Here is a 17796-nt window from a genome sequence, read left to right as displayed (position 1 = left end):
TTTAATGACAGAATTAAATCATAATCGACTTTCAATTATCCTCTAGATGGATTTTCTGGGGATCTCAGCCACTCAGCCAGTTTCCCCACTTTGGTCTCACCTGGCCCCACTTTTCTCCTAGTCTCTCTTCAGGCTTTGAGCATCATTCCAACCTAGGGCAAAACTAGGAAGAGTCAAAGCTGGATGTGGGAATGTGATGTTAATGTGAGAAGAAGTAATAGAAAAGCATATTCATTGTTAAGATTAGGTACTCTATAAATCTTTAAGAGGATAACCACACATTGACTTTTGCTACTAAGAACTTCTTTCTTATGATAAATGTTATGTTTTGGTAGTGTTAAAAGATAAACTGAGGCATATTAAAAATTGTAGGAGTTTATATGAACAAAAATTGATTCCAATCAGGCAGTTCCAAACCAGAAGTGGTTAGGAGCATTCCGCCAACAGAAGCTAGGGGCAAGACTTTTATAGAGAAGACTTGGAAGCAGAGCAAGGAAATTATTTGATTGGCTATAGCTTAAGTGGTTGCATTATTTGGCTGAGTGTGACTATCATTAGGTTTTGATTTCTTAACCTGTATTTATAGGCTTAAGTTTTGGTTTGCTTATCTAGGTGGCTAAGGCATTAGAACCACTTCAGTCTAACAGCCTCTTTGTTTTAATTAATTTAACAGTATTGTATGCATTAAAATTCTTTAATTATGGAAAATTTCAAACATGCACAAAAGCAAAGCAAATACTATAGTTATTACTCCTTCCGGCCTTCCTCCTGTGTCCCCCTTCCTGCCACCCCCGCCATGTACTTATCATGCAGCTTCATGTTTATAAACTCATGACCAATTTTATCTCGTATATGCCCCCAACCCAGGTGTTCTGTGCTCCATGTCTAGATTCACCTGAAATCCTCTTTCCTCAGCTGAACATATCCAGGAGATGACCTTGGGTGTCAATCTATGTCTTCCACTCCATCTTGTGTACCGAGGCTTGAGAATATCTCAAATGTCACATTCTATTATACTTGAGGGGAAATTCTAGGCGTCCTGGTGGCGGGCAGGACAAAAGGGCAGCTGTGTTGTGCTGCCCACAAATTAGGGCATCTTTGGAGGCTGTCCTCCAACTCCCAATTAATTTTTAGGAAAGCTTTAATTATGCCATCAACAGTCCTCACTTAAACAATTACAGACACTCTGGCTTAGGGGGAAAATGAGTGACTGACTAGATTTGCATAATCATTTACCCTAATTAGAATGTCAAAAGTTGGTGGCAAAGAGGCCAAGTTGTACTGTGACTTAGTATCATTTTAATTTCGTCCAATTTCCTATTATTACAATGGCCTTCCTCTTTGCATCTCAGGTCCTCTTTCTTTATAAAGGATCTGTAGCAAAAACAGAATGGAAAACAGAATAATTTGCTTGTAGGCTGAACTGAAAAACTCTAAAAGTTTGCCTTCCTTAATCCAAACTATGATTTTCATTTCTATCTAAACTTATAATTCATGGGTATTTAGATTGAGCACTGGTGATTTAGGCAGACATTAAGCTTTGAATCTAGAAGCCTGCTCTTTATGTGTGCATGTGTGTGTGCATGCACACTGTTAAGGTGGTAGATTCATCTTCAGGTTGTCTCATGAGAAAAAAAGTGTCTTTTAATGATCACTTTTATTCCAATGTTTTAGTACAAGGATTGGTGGGTAATAATGATTGTAAGATACATTCATTAATAGATATTATTTTTAATAATGTGTAAAGCTTCTATAACAAACGTTTTAGACTATAAGATTTGAAAACTACAAAAGTTGGCTAAAATAAACAGAACTCCAGGTCTAAGGCATAGAACCACCCTTATCCATTAGAGACTGTTTAGGCACACATCGGTGATTTCTGGGTCTAGCTAGTGAGCTACTTACCCAGGTCATAGTTAAATTAGGCATCCTCTGTTCCACCCCTCTCCCGCCCTCATTCCCGTTTAGCTGCAGGAGGCCACCTATTTAATTAGTTGGTGGTGGGGTGTCTGTAATCTCCTGAGGACAGCTTTAGCCCTAGGGTTGGATGAGAGGGTGAATCTAGCCCCGGGTGTGGCTGGCCTCTCCTCTGCAACATATGGAGAACCTGCCACGCCTTCAGCCCAAGTTCCAGCAGCAAGCATTAGTGGAGAGGCCTTCCCAGCTGGGAACAACACCCTGCAAAGCCAAGGGCAGGTGGCCTCACTAGTAGAGGTCAAGCAGTTCTTAGACCAAACAGCATCTGGCAAACTATGCCAATTGGAAATCAATGTCGCTCCCTGGGTCGGTTTAATTTTATGGTTGTTTGCACAAATTTACAGCCCTTAATGGGCAGGGCAGGACTCAGAGCATCCTCCCAGAATTGTTCCAAAGGAGTCTGATGTCTTCTCAGGCCATTGATAAGTTGAATTAGAGTCTGTTACTAAAGGCTAGTGTTGAAGCCTGGCTGTCAGGCTAAGCCAGACCAAGGGTAGAGTTAGCACTATTTACCCAAGGCCTGGAGGTTTTACCACAAATGCAATCCGAAGCCTTCCTACATTGTCTTCAGCTCCAGGGAGATATGTGGGCTCCTCTGCATATGATAGCACTGAGTCATGATGTTCAATGTTCTAGCTCTATGTGAAGCAGGCCAGTTTTCTTAGGACTGACATAAAGTTTCATAGTAGATAAGAGGTTATGTTCTGTAGTCAGACAGATTCATGTTCCATCACTTACCGGCAGAAGGACTTCGGGTTTTTTAACCTTTCTAGGCCTCACTTCCCTCATCTGTAAAATGGGGATAATAATCTCACCTACCTCACTGGGCCACCATGAAGATGAAATAAGATATACATTGAAAGGATTTAGTGTAGTGCCTGGTACATTAATGCACTTTAAATAAATCTTGGGTATTAAAAATGGCAATAAAGATAATAATGATAATTTCAACCAAATATGAACAAGATAAGCATGTCAAAATAAGCAGGAACAGAAGTGTTGAACACGCAGTGCTGGTTTAAAAATTTTGATTATAACATTTTACCACTGAACTCTGTAGTCTTAAAATTGTATGGGAATTCTTTAACTTCCTCATATCTCCCTTACTCTGGCTCATTATTCTTTCTTGTTTTTCAATAAAGAGATGAAGATGCAGGCATAATGCTATATTTTGATTCACCCTGTAATAAATGGGTTGTTGCTTTACATGTACTTCTTGACAGTCTTTCAGAACTAGAATGCCAGAGAACCTAGCAACAGTCATGGTGATGGCGTCTGTCTTGTTTCTCGGGTGGATCATTCCTAGGAGATAGATAATCAAGATTGAGTGCTGACTCATGCGGGAGAAAAACTTTTGTGTAGCTGGGGATGGGGTTGTTTTCTTCCGGGCCAGACATGCCAGTGGAGTGTGGGCCTGCCTGGCTGTGTGTACCCCAAGCTCTCCACTTCCCCTTCAGAGGCATTTTCATTGCAATGGACACCAAGGGAGCAGGGGCGAGGAGTCCTGCTTCTGAATGGGGTTGAGTGAGGAGGACAGGAGAGGAAGGGCCAGTTCTCCCAGATGAACAGAGAGCAGTGGTGGTCAGAGAACTGTGCTACAGCCAGAATCATAGTTTCTGTGAGATGCTTCATTACTTTTTTCCTTTATCTACAGCTTCAGCTGGACCCTCATCACTGAGGCAGTATGAAAGGGTTCTCCTTTCTCTAATAGACACAAACTGCAGTGGCTTCTGGCTCACTATCAAAAGCCCAGTGACCATGGTGCAATTTTCTAACCACAGCAAGAGACACCTAACAAGCTGGCCAGTCCAATTCTCTCTCCTGAGTATTTGAAAACTTGACTAGAATAGACAAATGGGTTGGAGCAGAGTCATCTCATGATAATGCTTCAGGGCCAAGAGAAATGGCTCCTAAGGTCTCAGGTCACCTTCATTCATGTCTTGCCAAATAATTGGTTGTTTAAGCTTCCTTTGATTGAGTGAGCTACCCTTCATTTCATTCCACATCTCCTTTTTGTTTAAATTAACTAAAGATGGATTTCATTTATTTTTTTCTGCAAGAACATTAAGTGATACTATTTTCTACAAAAAAAAAAAAAGGCAGAAGGGTGTGAGCTTTGTACATAGGCTTGTGATGTTTTCAAGCGGTTTAATCCAAAAACCAATGGGTTCTCCAACCTTGAGAATATCATAACATAAAATTTCTCCCATAAAAGGCATCTTCAACCACAAGAGCTGCATGGAGATGCATGTACCAGGCGGTCAGCCAGCTGGATCTGTTCCCTGGCTAAGTGATTTACATCTACATCTGGCAACCTGAGATTTAACTTGTGCCTATACAAAATGACCCAAGTGGGCCTCCTTAAGAATAGGTGACACCAGAGCATTAATTCTTCAAATGCCAAATATCTCTGAGAAAAGGCCCCAGGCTCATTTAAGCTGCACAAACTTATACAGCTAAGTGCATTTTATCTTCTTTATGAACTACAATATTACCTCCAGTGATTAACTGGAACAGACTCGGCCAGGCTAATCATCCAGTGAAGCGGCCATGGTTTCCTACAGTTACTACTGGAAATGGCTTCTTACATAGGATCCGCACTTGGGCACTCATTCAGACTATGAAGGCTTTAGCCTCATCTTCTCCAAAGGTGTCCATTTATCAGTGACAGCTCTGAAGCTGGGCAAAATCTCTGAGCTAGAGATAAAAGCCACCTTTCCAGATCCCTCAGATAGGGAGATTTTCCACATGATGTGACCAAGGATTTGGTAACTTTGTAGCAGAGCTAAAGACATAAATCTCTGGAAAGGCCAGTTCTTTTCTGGCCATGGAGTGCATCCTCCTGACATGGCCATGACCAGCCTTCTCCCAAATGGCTGCCTTTGGTACAACCCAACCTCACTTCTGCAGAAGGTACTCAGAGCATCAGTGTTATTGCTTTAGCTTATGATAGACTTCGTATGATTCACCAAAACTTTCTCCAAGTTCCCTGGAGTTGTGATGTTTCTATGTCATAAACTAACGGTTACAGTCTTCTTATAGAGTTCCCTCTTTGAGGATTCGTGTGCCTTCCGTTTGTCTCTTTAAGTCTCTCACTCTCCCCATCCTCTGTACATGGTAGATAAAGAAAATGAGATGAGACCAGGGGGAAACAGCTAGGTGTACCTCCAGGAAGGTTTTATGTAACACCAGAAAGGGGTTAGATTAATTTCTGGGAACTCAGAAGCAGATTCTATGGTGTGACTGAACTGCAAGAAGGTCACTTCTTTGACCCTAAGGCACTGATGCTGACTAGCAGCACCTGAAGACACATACTGCTCTTATTCTGAATTATGTCCCTGTTTCCAAAGTATCACCAAAACAACCATGAAATAAAAATTTTCAACTGACTAATTTCTTTCTAATTTCAGGAGCTCATATGGTATGACCCACTTTTTTTTTTTTTTTTTTTTTTGACTTTATATTATGGAGAATTTCAGACAGGAAGAATAGTATAATGAACCACAATATGCCCATTACCCAACTTCAACAATTATTAACTCATAGACAATCTTGTAATACCTATACCTCTACCCATTTCCCTAGTTTATGTTGAAGAAAATTCCACATTTATAATTTCATTTGTGAATATATTAGCATGTGTCTCTAAAATATAAGGACTTAAACAATATAACCATGCTCTTTATTATACCTAAAATAATTAACAATAATTCCTATTATCGAATATTTAATCAGTGTCCAAATTTCCCTCATTGCCTCGTAAATATTGTTAGAGTTGATTTATTTGAATCAGTATCCAAACAAGATCCACACATTGCATATGGCTGACATGGTTCTAGTCTCTTATTTTAATTCCATAGGTTCCCTTTCCACTTTTTTCCCCCTCATGTAGTATATTTGTTGACAAAACCACTCAATTGTCCTACCCAGATTCTTAATTCTTGGTTTTGCTGATTGCTTCCCCATGGTATCACTTAACATGTTTCTCTATCCCCTGGATGCAAATTGCTAGATATGGAGGCCTAATAAGATTCGGGTGCCATATTTTAGTACGTATATCAGGCACTGTGTTTTGCCATCAGAAGGTATACAATGTCTGATTCTGTCTGTCTCTCTTTTTATTTTTTATTTTACTCAATTAATTTATTTATTAAGTTTATTGGGGTAACATTGGTTAATAAGATTATAAAATTTTCAGGTGTACATTATAATTTCACATCTATATATTCTATTGTGTGTGTCTCTCTTTTTAACGGGTTAATTGGACAATAATTAGAAGCACTCAAATAACAGAGATAGGTTATTCACAGCCACGTGTCTACAACCAGGCCTTGGACAATAAACAATGGGTTAAGCCTTAGTTTGAAACTGACCCTTCTATTGGCACTTTCTTCCTTTCCTTGGTCCCTTTACACACAGTTGAATTCTGGGCTGGCTGCCAACTGAGCAATGAGCCTCTGACCATCCTCCTTACCAGCTAGCTTTTTGTCCTGAGTTTTCCCAGCCCCGACATGCTTCTTCTAGCACATCCAACCCACACTCAGTACTACCCAGAGAATTTGCACACTCACAAGTAGCTTTACAAGAGAAATTTTCAGGACTCAAAAGAATGACTAGAATGTAGAAGAGAAGGAGCTGGTTAATTTTAAAGCGGGGAGTTAAAAGGCTTTTGAGTGTAAAGATATACAGATATTTTTTAAAACTCAACCACTAAAATGTTTTAAGATGGCCTTCTCCTTAATGTAAAAGTATGGATTCACCTTGCATTTTCCAAAAATGTTTTCTGTGGATACTGTTCTGTGGCTATCCTCTGACACGAAGAGGTTCCATGGCCACATAATCTGGGAAAATGCATAGCCCATCCCAAGAAGGATCATGATCATAGTAAAGGCTCTGAAAAGCCTGCAGTAAAAAGTCTATATGCCTTTATTTAAGCCAGAATTTCCTTTTCTTTGTTGAAGGGTGTTTCAGAACACATTTTGGGAAACATATTTTGGGGAACCAATAAAGCCAATCTGAGTAAGGTGAAGCATGAGAGAAAAGGGCATTGCGGGTTAGAGCCAGCACTCTGGAGTTTCTCTGACCCACTTGAGTCTGGGGAGACTTGAAAGATCAGATTGGTAAGAATTCTTATAATGGGTTTCTGCAGAAAACTCGTGTTCTAGGGGTATTTCTTGGCCTAACACTGTCGAGTATTTCAGTAAACTTTTGGCTTCCACTTGAGATGACTTACCTGTATCCTACATGCCAGCAGAAAGCATGGAGGCTTGAACCAATGTTACCTGGGTTCATCAGTTAGCAGCAGAGCAAACTTGCTAAGGTGAATCAAGTGAACTACAGTGACAAATTATATGGTAACTGGGCATTAGCAGCTGGAGAACAGGACAAGTATACTGAAAGGAGGGGGTTGTGGTTGTCACTTGTCATCCAAGCACTGCAGTCATCAGCGGTTGGATGACTAACAAAGCTTTGGTGCTCAGTTGTCTGGTTCACTGAAGTCTCAAGAACTGGCAGTGGTGGCAAGGTGAACATGCAAGCAATGGAAGGCCGGGGTTTGAAGAGCTGACTCAGTGGTGAAACTGGCCTGTAAGGAAGAGGGTCAGAAGCCCAGTGTCAGAAGGGTATTTGCAAACTTCATTTCTCTCTCTTTTGGTACTAATTTCCAAGAATCTGATATTGTGTGAAGAGATGCAGAAGCAGGAAGCTGTCTATGGTGAAATGTGGTGGGTCCTGGCGCTAGGGAGGTGTTTGTAGGATGAAGCAGGCTCCTACTCCATTGCTGAACAAAGAACAAGTGTCCAGATCTCAGGAGGAGAGAGCTCATGGTAAATGAAGGACCTCACTAACCAGACTGAGGGTCTGGTTAATGAAGCCTTCACTAACCCAAGGAGGCCTTCAGTAACCTAAGGAGGAAGATATACAGTGGGTGGTGGGGCCAGAGGGAAGTTGCAAGGGGGTCCAAAGAGAAAGGGTAAGGTCAGTGAGTCCTCAGGTGCCTCTGATTCACCCCATGTATATTAGACACCAAGGTCAGGACTAGGTACAAATTCTAAACCATTAGTGGGAGATCATGCTTCAAGAAAACCTCAGACTTCATTTACAGAAATAGGCTAACCAGTGCCTTCAGATTACCAGTTCCACTGCTTACTGTTTAGCAGGGCTGGGACAGGCTGGGCTTGACACGGTGCTGCATACATAGTTCACCATGTTTAATGAGCAGCTACTATGTGCCAAGCACCAATCGAGGCAGTGGGGAAACAGTAATAAATAAGGCCCTGTCCCGGACAAGACAAAGTGCAGCATAGAGCACAGGCTCTAGAAAGAAAAAGGACTGGGTACCAAATCTAGTTGCTGGCTGCATAACTCAGTTTAACCAGGGCCCTTAGTTTTCTTGGCCACAAAATGAAGGTTATGTGTCCCTAGTCAAAGGGTATTATTGTGAGAATGGGAACTAACACCTGGTAAGCATTTGGTATTTCCTGGTCATGCTATTGGTTTCCTTAGCTTAAGATCAGCCTAAGAACTTCAGTTAACCAAGAAGCAAATATGTATTTATTGAACACTCCCGTAAGACCCAGATATCTAAAATTTGCCCCTTCCTTCAAAGAACTTCTAACCTTTGTAGAGAAATAGGAAATACATTCATAAGATAACAGCAATACCAGTTTTAAATATTCATGAGGGTAGAGATTTTTGCAATGTGGTCGACTCTATTCTTAGTGTTTGCAACAGTATACAGCACATAGTACAATACATATTTGTTGCATAAAGAAATGAATGAAAATCAGTTTGAAACAATGAAATAAGTTGGTATATGGTTGCCAAATGAATAGAAAGAGTACATACTCATATGGCTACCAGTGTTGGACTCCACTTAGAGACAGCCTAGGAAACTGACTGGTACAGATGTCTGGTCATTGAGGCAGGATATCTTTTTGCTCCCTCTTCAGTGGATGTCAGTAGAAGCCTGGGACACAGGCAGGGAAGTAATCAAAACTGATGGTGAGGAGGGACAGGAACACAATGTCAGAAAAGATCTGGCGTTTGGACATTTGGAATAACTCGTTCAGCTAAGCTGCTGAAATTGCACAAGGAAACAAAAAAGCAACACCAACTAAAATTAACAGAAAACTGCTTCCCCTGGGACAGGGAGCCAGCATCAGCTGCTGGCCTGGGCTAGCAAGGCCTCTGGGCTTTTACTCTGAGCTGACTCAGGTACTGTCTGAAACCTGGATTGTAATGAGAGCCATCCTTTGGGGAAGCAAGCCACCTGCTCACTGCGAAACAGCGGATACCACAATTTCAGAGCAGAAACAAAAGCAGCAGGCATGTTGCCACGGTTTTTGTAGGGCATAATTCCCGCCCCCTTCCCCGCCACTCCTGAAGAGTCCATATTATCAGGAGGAAAAAGAACTGTGTTGCTAGGGGAACAATGTCTATTCTCCCTTTGTGTGGGGTCCCTCATCTATCTTTTCCTCCTTCCTTCTTTCCTTCAACTGATATTTCTTCAACATCTATTATGTGCTAGACACAATTCTAGGTACTAGTGACACAGCTAGGAACAGTACAGAGGAAGCCCCTGAATTCCCAGAATTTCCGAACGACTAAGGACATAAAGCATCAAACAGAACAGGAGCTGAATGACACAAAAGAAATAGGCAGGAAAAATTGAGGGAAATTGCATTGAGGTCAATGGAGCAACCAGAGAAGAAGCTCCAAGCTGGGGGTGAGCATGGGCAGTGAAGGAGCAGCCTTTTGAGGAGGCAACAGTAAGAGGTGATGTTGGGGAGGTGGGGCCACCAGTTGAAATTCTTTTACCTCCAGAGCACAGTAAAATCTCCTGACTCTGAGTTCCTAATGGTACTAATCGTGTACTGCTACATGCCTAAGACAGTGGTCCCAGCTTTTCTGACCACACACTCTTATCACAAAATAAAAATCACTGGTATATACTCACATATATATTTATATTTTATACAGTATAAAACACAACCCAAGATAGAAATGAGAATAATGAGATAAAATAAATATCAGGATTTCTAATCTTTTCCCATACTCTAATGGTCTGTCTTGTGTGCTTCTGGAAGAGCATGACCCTGGTTTACCACTCAGGGTAGCTGTTTGATGTGAATTAGGTCTTATTTCCACAACTGAATTGTGAATTCCATTAAGCTAAAGGCTGTCTTATCCCTGATGTTGCTTGGTACAGGGCTGAACAGATGGACATAGTAATTACTCTCCAAGAGACAAAGGCTCTAATTCTGGTGGACACATAGATAACAGGATACCAGTGTGGAGGGTCTCCTCTGGGAGGCAGATATTGGCCCTGTGTCCTTACTGTAGCCTGGATGAAAGATTCCTCGTATCAGTCAGGGTCCAACCAGGGAAACAGAGCCACTGTATTATGGAAGAAGGAATTTATTATAAGGATGAGGATTTACACAATTGGGCAAGTAACTAGAAATATAAGGGTCCAAAAAGGATTGTTTAATGATCAGAGAACAGTCACTAAGCAGCCCAGACCCCAGTCTGGAAGCCAGGTACATCCAGCTGCTGCAGTAGCACTGGGTGGGGAGGCTGGTGCAGAAGTCAGCTTCTTTGTGGCTCCCACCTCTGTGAGTCAGCGTGAAGCGTAGTGGGCCTGGGGCTGCTGTTGGTCAGCAGGGCTGGCGGGAGGCAGGGAGCACTGGATACACAATGAGAACAAGCAAGGACAGACTAGAATCCACCAGCACCTCTACATCTACCTCTCACGGCCTCCAACCCACAAAGATGTTCAGAGCATGGTGGCTTCACTTCTGCCTCCCAAAACTTCACTTTTGCTTAACTCAAACCTGGAACCAGACAGGGAGACATTCTGAAAAACGCAGCTTCCAGCCCAGGTTTACCACAGAACAGTCCAGCACATCTCTAAGATGGATTCCCTATGTTCTAAGCTCACGAAAAGAAACACGATTATTGATTTGTCTTCTCAAAAACCTCAGTACTAGCATGGGAAGGGCCCTGGATGGTAAATGTAAATAATTCAGTCACTGAAAAAGTGGAGCATCCCCTGAAATTTATGCTTTAAAGTACAAGTCCTCACTTAACATCATTGATAGGTTCTTGGAAACAGCAAAATGTTGTATAACAAAACCAATTTAACCGTAGGCTAACTGATACAAACAAGAGTTAAGTTACTAAGGTGTAGCTCTGATCACAAAAACATCATCAAACTTCTAAATAAAGACCCGAAACACTCCTAATACTAAACATTGAAATCAATGTGAGCTGTACACTTAAGATTAATGAAAACAGGTAAGATAATGATTTTCCAAGCTGCTTACTCCAGTTCAGGGTTGTGGGTGGCTGGAGACTGCTGGCAGCTCCTGGGCATAGGCGGGCACCCACACTGGACAGGACACGCTTCCATAGCAAGGGCACATCACGTCCACACTCACTCATACTGGGACAACTTAGACACAGCAATTCACCTAATATTTACATCTTTGGGATGTATGAGGAAACTGGGGTACCTAGAGAAAACCTACGCAGACATGGGGAGAATGTGTGAACTCCACACACATAATGGTTCCCCTGGGGAATATATATTTTTTCTCTTATCAATGTTATAATGAAATGACGTTGAACGAAATGATGCTATTAGAGGCCCTGCTGTATGTGTCTGTAACTGTAAACTGAATCTCAAACTACAATGAAACCACCAATTTACTACTCAGTGCGGCCTGAGCAACCTTTTTTTTTCTTTTTTGGCTTCTATCACTGATATTTCAAATTGATTGCTCCAGTATCAAAGGCAAAAGGAACTATTTTGAACTTACCCTCCTCTTCTTGTCCCTGCTCACTCTGTGGGACAAGCACTGAAGAGCAGAAAAATAAAGCAAAAACGAGCATAAGGTAGGGTAGCCAGTCTATATCTGGATCATTGCAACAAGTCATTTTGTTTAACTAAACAAGCACATATATTGAATTTAATTGTATACCAGGCATAGATCTAAGTGCTTTAAAAGAGTAACTGATTCAATCCTCATAGCAGTTTTATGAGATTAGTTCTATTATTAACCCTCGTTTACAGAGAGAGTGTAAGGCATGGAGAGGTCAAGTAAGTTGCCTGAAGTCACACAGCTGGGATTCATATCATAACTATCTGTAGCTATATGTGTAAAAGGTTCAAAAATTATACATTAAAAAGCTGCAAAAACTGATGAGTTCATTTTCATTATCAATTGTAAAAACTATTCAGAATACGTGTATTAGCTGTCACTTAAAGAGTGACTTTCTTAGGGATGAGGCAGAGTCCTTTACAGGTACAGTCTTATTTTAATGCTCACTACTGCCCTGTGAGGTAGGTTTTATCATACCACTTTGCAGATGGAGAAACAGAAGTGATTTGTGCAAAAGCACACAGCTAGTTGATAGATCCAGGTTTCAAAACTGACTTCAAAAATGATGTTTAATTCAGATATTAAGAGGAGGTTAAGACCCATTACTGGGAAAGGCGAATGCAGAGTCTGAACCATGCAAGTCAGTCTGACTCCCGGTGACTAGAAATTAAATCAGACTGCCAAGCCAGAATCTCATTCACAACTCTTCAAGCAGGAGATAAGTCTGTGAAGTGACTGGGGGTTGGAGAATCCCTTGGAGCCCTTTGGTGAACCTGTACTTTCTGGAGGTGATCACTTCTGGGGCCTGGGTTAGGACTCCCATCTTTCTCTTAGTCCCATCATTAGTCTCTGTCCCCTCTCAGTTTCTGCTCTCTACTAGGTTTTCTCTTTCCTGGACCTTTGAGGAACAAGAGACAGAGGTGCAAGACTTTGCCTCTTCCTTCTTTTCTCTAAACATATAAATCCTTTTGTGAGATTTCCCCTCTCTTTGTAACTACATAGCACACTATAAAATTATAAGAACTTTTAACACCTTGCACTTCTGGTTTTTAATGAAATGTGAGTGGAACTAACTTCATTCCTTTGTCTTTCGCTGGCTTATCTTTGAGCCTTTCAGGGACCCAGAGTCCCCAAATTGCCACTCCTTTCAGAAAGATGCCCTAGTCCTCATTTTCCATATTTTTCTCTGCAAATTTCAGAATGAACATTTTTTGCCAAGTGTTTTCTCCCATTATCTTGAGTGTTTATTTGGAGAGTTTCCGTTTTAAAAATTAAATATGGTTTTGGATAAGAATGTTTACCTTTGGACCTATTCTACACGTTTTATGTAATAATTTCTAGCCATTGATTGTTTACCTCTAAAATAATATTTGTCCTATTTTTCTACTCCTACAAGTGTAAGTAAGCGCCTTCTACCTTCCCCTCATCTCCATCTGCCAGTTTTGATTTCTGGCCAAACCCCAGACATACAGTAACTGCCAATTCACCTGGTAAGATCATGCCCTCAGTATAGAAACACTGTGGAAATTAGTCTGACATGCATGTTCTTCTGGCACAAATGGCTATGGATGTTTTTTGATAAGAATCAATTCTGCATTCAAAATGTGGAGCTAGTGTGTGTTCTTTACAAAGTGAAGTGAAAATCTTTTGCATGAGTTATTTACTAGGAATGCATTCACTCTAATCAGCATCTATCATTTATCTAATTTATTTTCCAGCCATTTAGTATGGGTTATTTATTACCTATTGTTTTCTAGGCACTGTGCTAGACACTAGGGTAATAAAATAAACGATACTCTCCTTTAAGCATAAAATTTCTAATTCTATTCCTGAAACTTTTACTAGTGACTTGCCTGACTTTGGGAAGTCGCTGGTGGATCTCAGTTGCCCCATTGTAAACTGAAGAGCTTGTATTAAGTGATCTCATAATTTTAAAACTTCTAAAATCAGAAGATACAAAAGATTTGACTTTTAATCTTAATTCAGTCATTAGATTGTTCAGTGCCTTTGAGCACAGTGTTTAGTCTCTGGATCTCAGTTTCCTTCTCTATAAAATAAATGAGAGGCACTAGAGCAAGTTTGAAAAGAGTGTGTTCCAAGGAACTTTGTTAATAGGTCTTTCTAGGAAAAAAGGGTTCTGTGTTCAAGAAGGTCTAGGAAACTCTGGAGTCAACAGATTTCTTTACTTCAGGGCTTCTTAGAAACTCTACTACACCAATTCTGCTTCATGGCTTTTCAAGGAGGAGATAACAGATACGTTTCCCAAACTTAGTTGTTAATGGAATCTTTTTCTCCAAAGCATCTTTATAGTACTAATAAATTGTCCTTCAGAATACATTTGGGAAATGTCTTACTATACACCTTCTAAGGCCCTTTATTGCAGCAATACTTTTTATCCTTGGATCAATTTCATGTCATAGATATCTGCTAGTTCATGTTCTAATATAGCTGTGCTGTGTTCAGACTGCTGTTTTATTTTTTCTTTTGATTTTCTTGGTGTACAAGCTATAATCTCACCAACTCTGAATATATGGCCTGTAAAATCATGCATCTCATTAGCACTTTGGTCAATAGTGTCCAGAAGAAGTACACAGAATGTAGGGAAACATTCCAAAAAAGTAGCACAGAGGATGTTCCTTGGTGGAAAGAGATAAAATAAACAAACATGAGAAATAATAGAATTTATAGGGCAGATTTCCATAAAAATTGAAAAAATGGATTTGACATTTTGATGACTAAATAACATAGTCCTTCCTGTCAGAGGACTACTGTTTCTGACCAAGACTGTTAAGATTCAGAGTAACAGAGCTGAGTGGCTCCATGCAAAAGCCTGCATTCAACATCTGTCATGCTAGAGATTATTAATGTTCAATTGCATCCTATTGTCTTCATGTTACTCAACTTCATTTCATTGTCATTGCATCAGCTGGGGATTAATCAACTATTTATGGGAAGACTGGATTGGAGTCACGGCAGTCACAATGGGGTTTCAGTCTGAGGCAACAGTGGCAGAAGCAAGTCACAGTTAAAAGACTCCTGATTGGTGAGAGTGTTGATAATTAAACAAAAATATCTGAGAATAATGATGACATAACCCATATTTCAAAAAGAAAAGGAGCAGACTAGGGTCTTCCTGAAGAATCGAGAAATAACCCTGGCTTGAATCAATTTGGAGATGGTTTCTTTGACATTTTACTCTTCCTTAAGAGCTAGAAAACTGATGAGAGAATCAAGCTAATGGGTTCTCTGTATAAATTTATCATTATCAGTAGTGAAAATCATGCTTCATTATCGTTCCTGAGGACAGCTGACACAACTGAAACATCCAAGTAGTATGAAATATTCACAGCTTTATGAGGTGGGTGAAATGCCTTCCATTCGGAGTTATTTTTAAAAACCTCACAAATTACTTAGATTTTCCATTTTGCACATATATATGTATTATGATTAGTTTTATTAGATTTAAATGTCAAGTTAAAAACTTAAGTGATTATCATTGCAATGTATGTCCCCAAAACATTTGTGAATCTCTGTCAGGGGAAATGAAGTACAAATCCTGAATTAATCTGCCTAAGTATCTGAACTCATGCAATTCAATTATATAATTAGAATAACATAAATTTTTTGATATACCATTAATATCTTTTGATACGTTATAATAAATTATTCTGCAGAAGGCAGCCAAATTATTTGCACAGTAAAATTCTAAGTCCGCAATATTAGGACCTGTTAATTTGCTTCAACTTACTTAATAGCAAAAATTAAAATGTCAACATATTAGATCAGCATTATCTAAAACTGTCACGCCTCTTGACAAAGATAAATCTTTTTTATAATTATATCTCATAATTCCAAGACCGACATGTTCACACAAATGATTTCTAATAAATTTAAAACATCAGTTAAGTTTTTGATATGCAAGCTGGCCGTTGATATGGGAAAAGATGGACCAAGCTCTCCCCCCACCCCCATCCTGTTATTCTTTTGGGGACAGCCAGGCCACTCCAGATGGTGTGTTACTGTTAGACATAGCTTTGGAGAAACTTCAACAGACGAAGGCTGTAATGTCAGGATTTTGCTGTGCGTCGTCCCCCTTCCCTCCCCAACCCCCCTTGCAGTTCCCAGGGTAGGAAGGTGCTGAGATGGAACCCGAGGGACGCCCGCCCACCTGCCACCACCTGTTCCCTCCTTCAGCCCTCTACTATAAATTCTCCTCCCTCAAAGATTTATCCAGCATTCTCCGACAGCTACTGCGGAAAAAGCGTTCGTTCCTTCCCTATTTGCGCTTCGACAAAGATTCACCTCCCTGAAAAGAAGCCTTGGGCTTTCCCGGAGGACCCGAAAGACCTTCCCAGAATCAGCCACACTAAATTCTGCCGCAAGAAGGTTCCCTTCTCTTTTTCACCTTCACGTTGGGAAAATGACTTTCTCTTCAGCATCTCAATTTCCCCTAAATTTGGGCAAGTGAAAAGACATCAATCTGGCTATACAGTAGGACGCACAGAAGGCGGAGGCCCGCACTTCCCACTGTAAACTTTGAATCCACGCGAGTGGCTGCGTGTGTAACTTACTTGCTAAGAAGAGACAAGTTGGGGAGCGGCTCCACAGACCAGACCACGCTCAGATCCCGCGGGCGAGCGAGCTGGACGCCTCCCTCCTTCCTGCGGGGGATGAAGTCCTGCCAGCCCAGCAACCTGGCGGCCGGAGCGCGCTCCGCAGCCGCATGCGCGGGCGGCGCCGAGTGCGCGGGCACGTGCGCCGGAGCCGGGCGGCTGGAGAGCGCGGCGCGCAGGCGCCTGGCTGCCAACGCGCGCGAGCGGCGCCGCATGCAGGGGCTCAACACGGCTTTCGACCGCCTGCGCAGAGTGGTACCCCAATGGGGCCAGGATAAAAAGCTGTCCAAGTATGAGACCCTGCAAATGGCGCTGAGCTACATCATGGCTCTGACCCGCATCTTGGCCGAGGCCGAGCGATTTGGCTCAGAGCGGGACTGGGTCAATCTCCACTGTGAGCACTTCGGCCGCGACCACTATCTCGCGTTTGCCGGCGCCAAACTGCCGGGCGAGAGCGAGCCCTACAGCCCGAGGCTCTTCGGCTTCCAGCCGGAGCCCTTCCAGATGGCCAGTTAGGGCGCGCGGCCCTGCCTGGGTGATGCCCAGTGGTCCGGCTCCCGAGCCGCAACCCTCTTCACAGTAGTTGCAGGGGCTTTCGGTGGCCTAGGAGGCATTCTTAGAATAAAATTAGCAAACTTTCGGGTTATTTTTATTCACATCACTAGTCCTATGGACACAATGATTTTATTGCCTTTCTTTTTCCCTTATCAGTATTTTGTAGATCTCATTGGTGGATCTTGTGAATGGTTTTTATTGCTGTGAAAGTAATGCCCCCTATCCCTTTTTCGGACTACTTTAAGGGAAAACAATCTTTAGGAAAAATAGAATTAGGCTATACTTCAGTTTTAGTCCTCAGAAAAGTAAAGATTGCTTAAACTTTGTAAGTTTGTCCTGTTCTGGTGAAGTTACGGTATCATTACCTGTGTATGCTTAAAACAGCTGCCTTCCTATGGTGTAAAATGCATTTATGCTTGGTACGTTGTGTGTGCATATGCATGAAGTAGTCAGACTTTTTTCTGTAGAGTACATGTGCGTGAATGCTCCGGATTTTTAAAAATTGTGTATACATTATTAAAATATAGATTTTGTAAAATATAAATTAAAAAGTGGGTTTGTCTTTCATGATAGGTGCCCTGCTAGTTTCGTGATGGTACTAAAGACCTATTTGAGGTGATGATATTTAATGCTTCCCTGAGCAAAGACGTGGAATGTTTAAATCTAATCACACTAATGGCAAATGTGCTGTTTCATACTGCTTACCCAAAAAAGACAAACCGATGAGAGTACAAATAATTAATTTGAAAATTTTCTCTGTCGACCTG

The 17796-nt window shown here is 41.3% G+C and overlaps 1 protein-coding gene across 1 annotated transcript; it reads left to right on the top strand.

Annotated features, from left to right (window-relative positions):
- Window positions 1-16250: 16250 nt before the first annotated feature.
- ATOH7 (atonal bHLH transcription factor 7) lies at window positions 16251-16990 on the top strand. The gene has a single exon (XM_039871961.1). It carries the CDS (start codon window positions 16532-16534, stop codon window positions 16988-16990), a length of 459 nt encoding a protein of 152 aa, XP_039727895.1. The 5' UTR covers window positions 16251-16531.
- Window positions 16991-17796: the final 806 nt, after the last annotated feature.

This window comes from Pteropus medius, unplaced genomic scaffold (assembly GCF_902729225.1).
Source record: "Pteropus medius unplaced genomic scaffold, Ma_sr-lr_union100, whole genome shotgun sequence".
Lineage (NCBI taxonomy): Eukaryota > Metazoa > Chordata > Mammalia > Chiroptera > Pteropodidae > Pteropus > Pteropus medius.
This window is presented reverse-complemented; position numbering and strand designations above follow the sequence as displayed.

Coding starts and splice junctions, on each gene's coding strand:
- ATOH7 (XM_039871961.1), top strand. CDS start 16,532: ATGAAGTCCTGCCAGCCCAGCAACCTGGCGGCCGGAGCGCGCTCCGCA.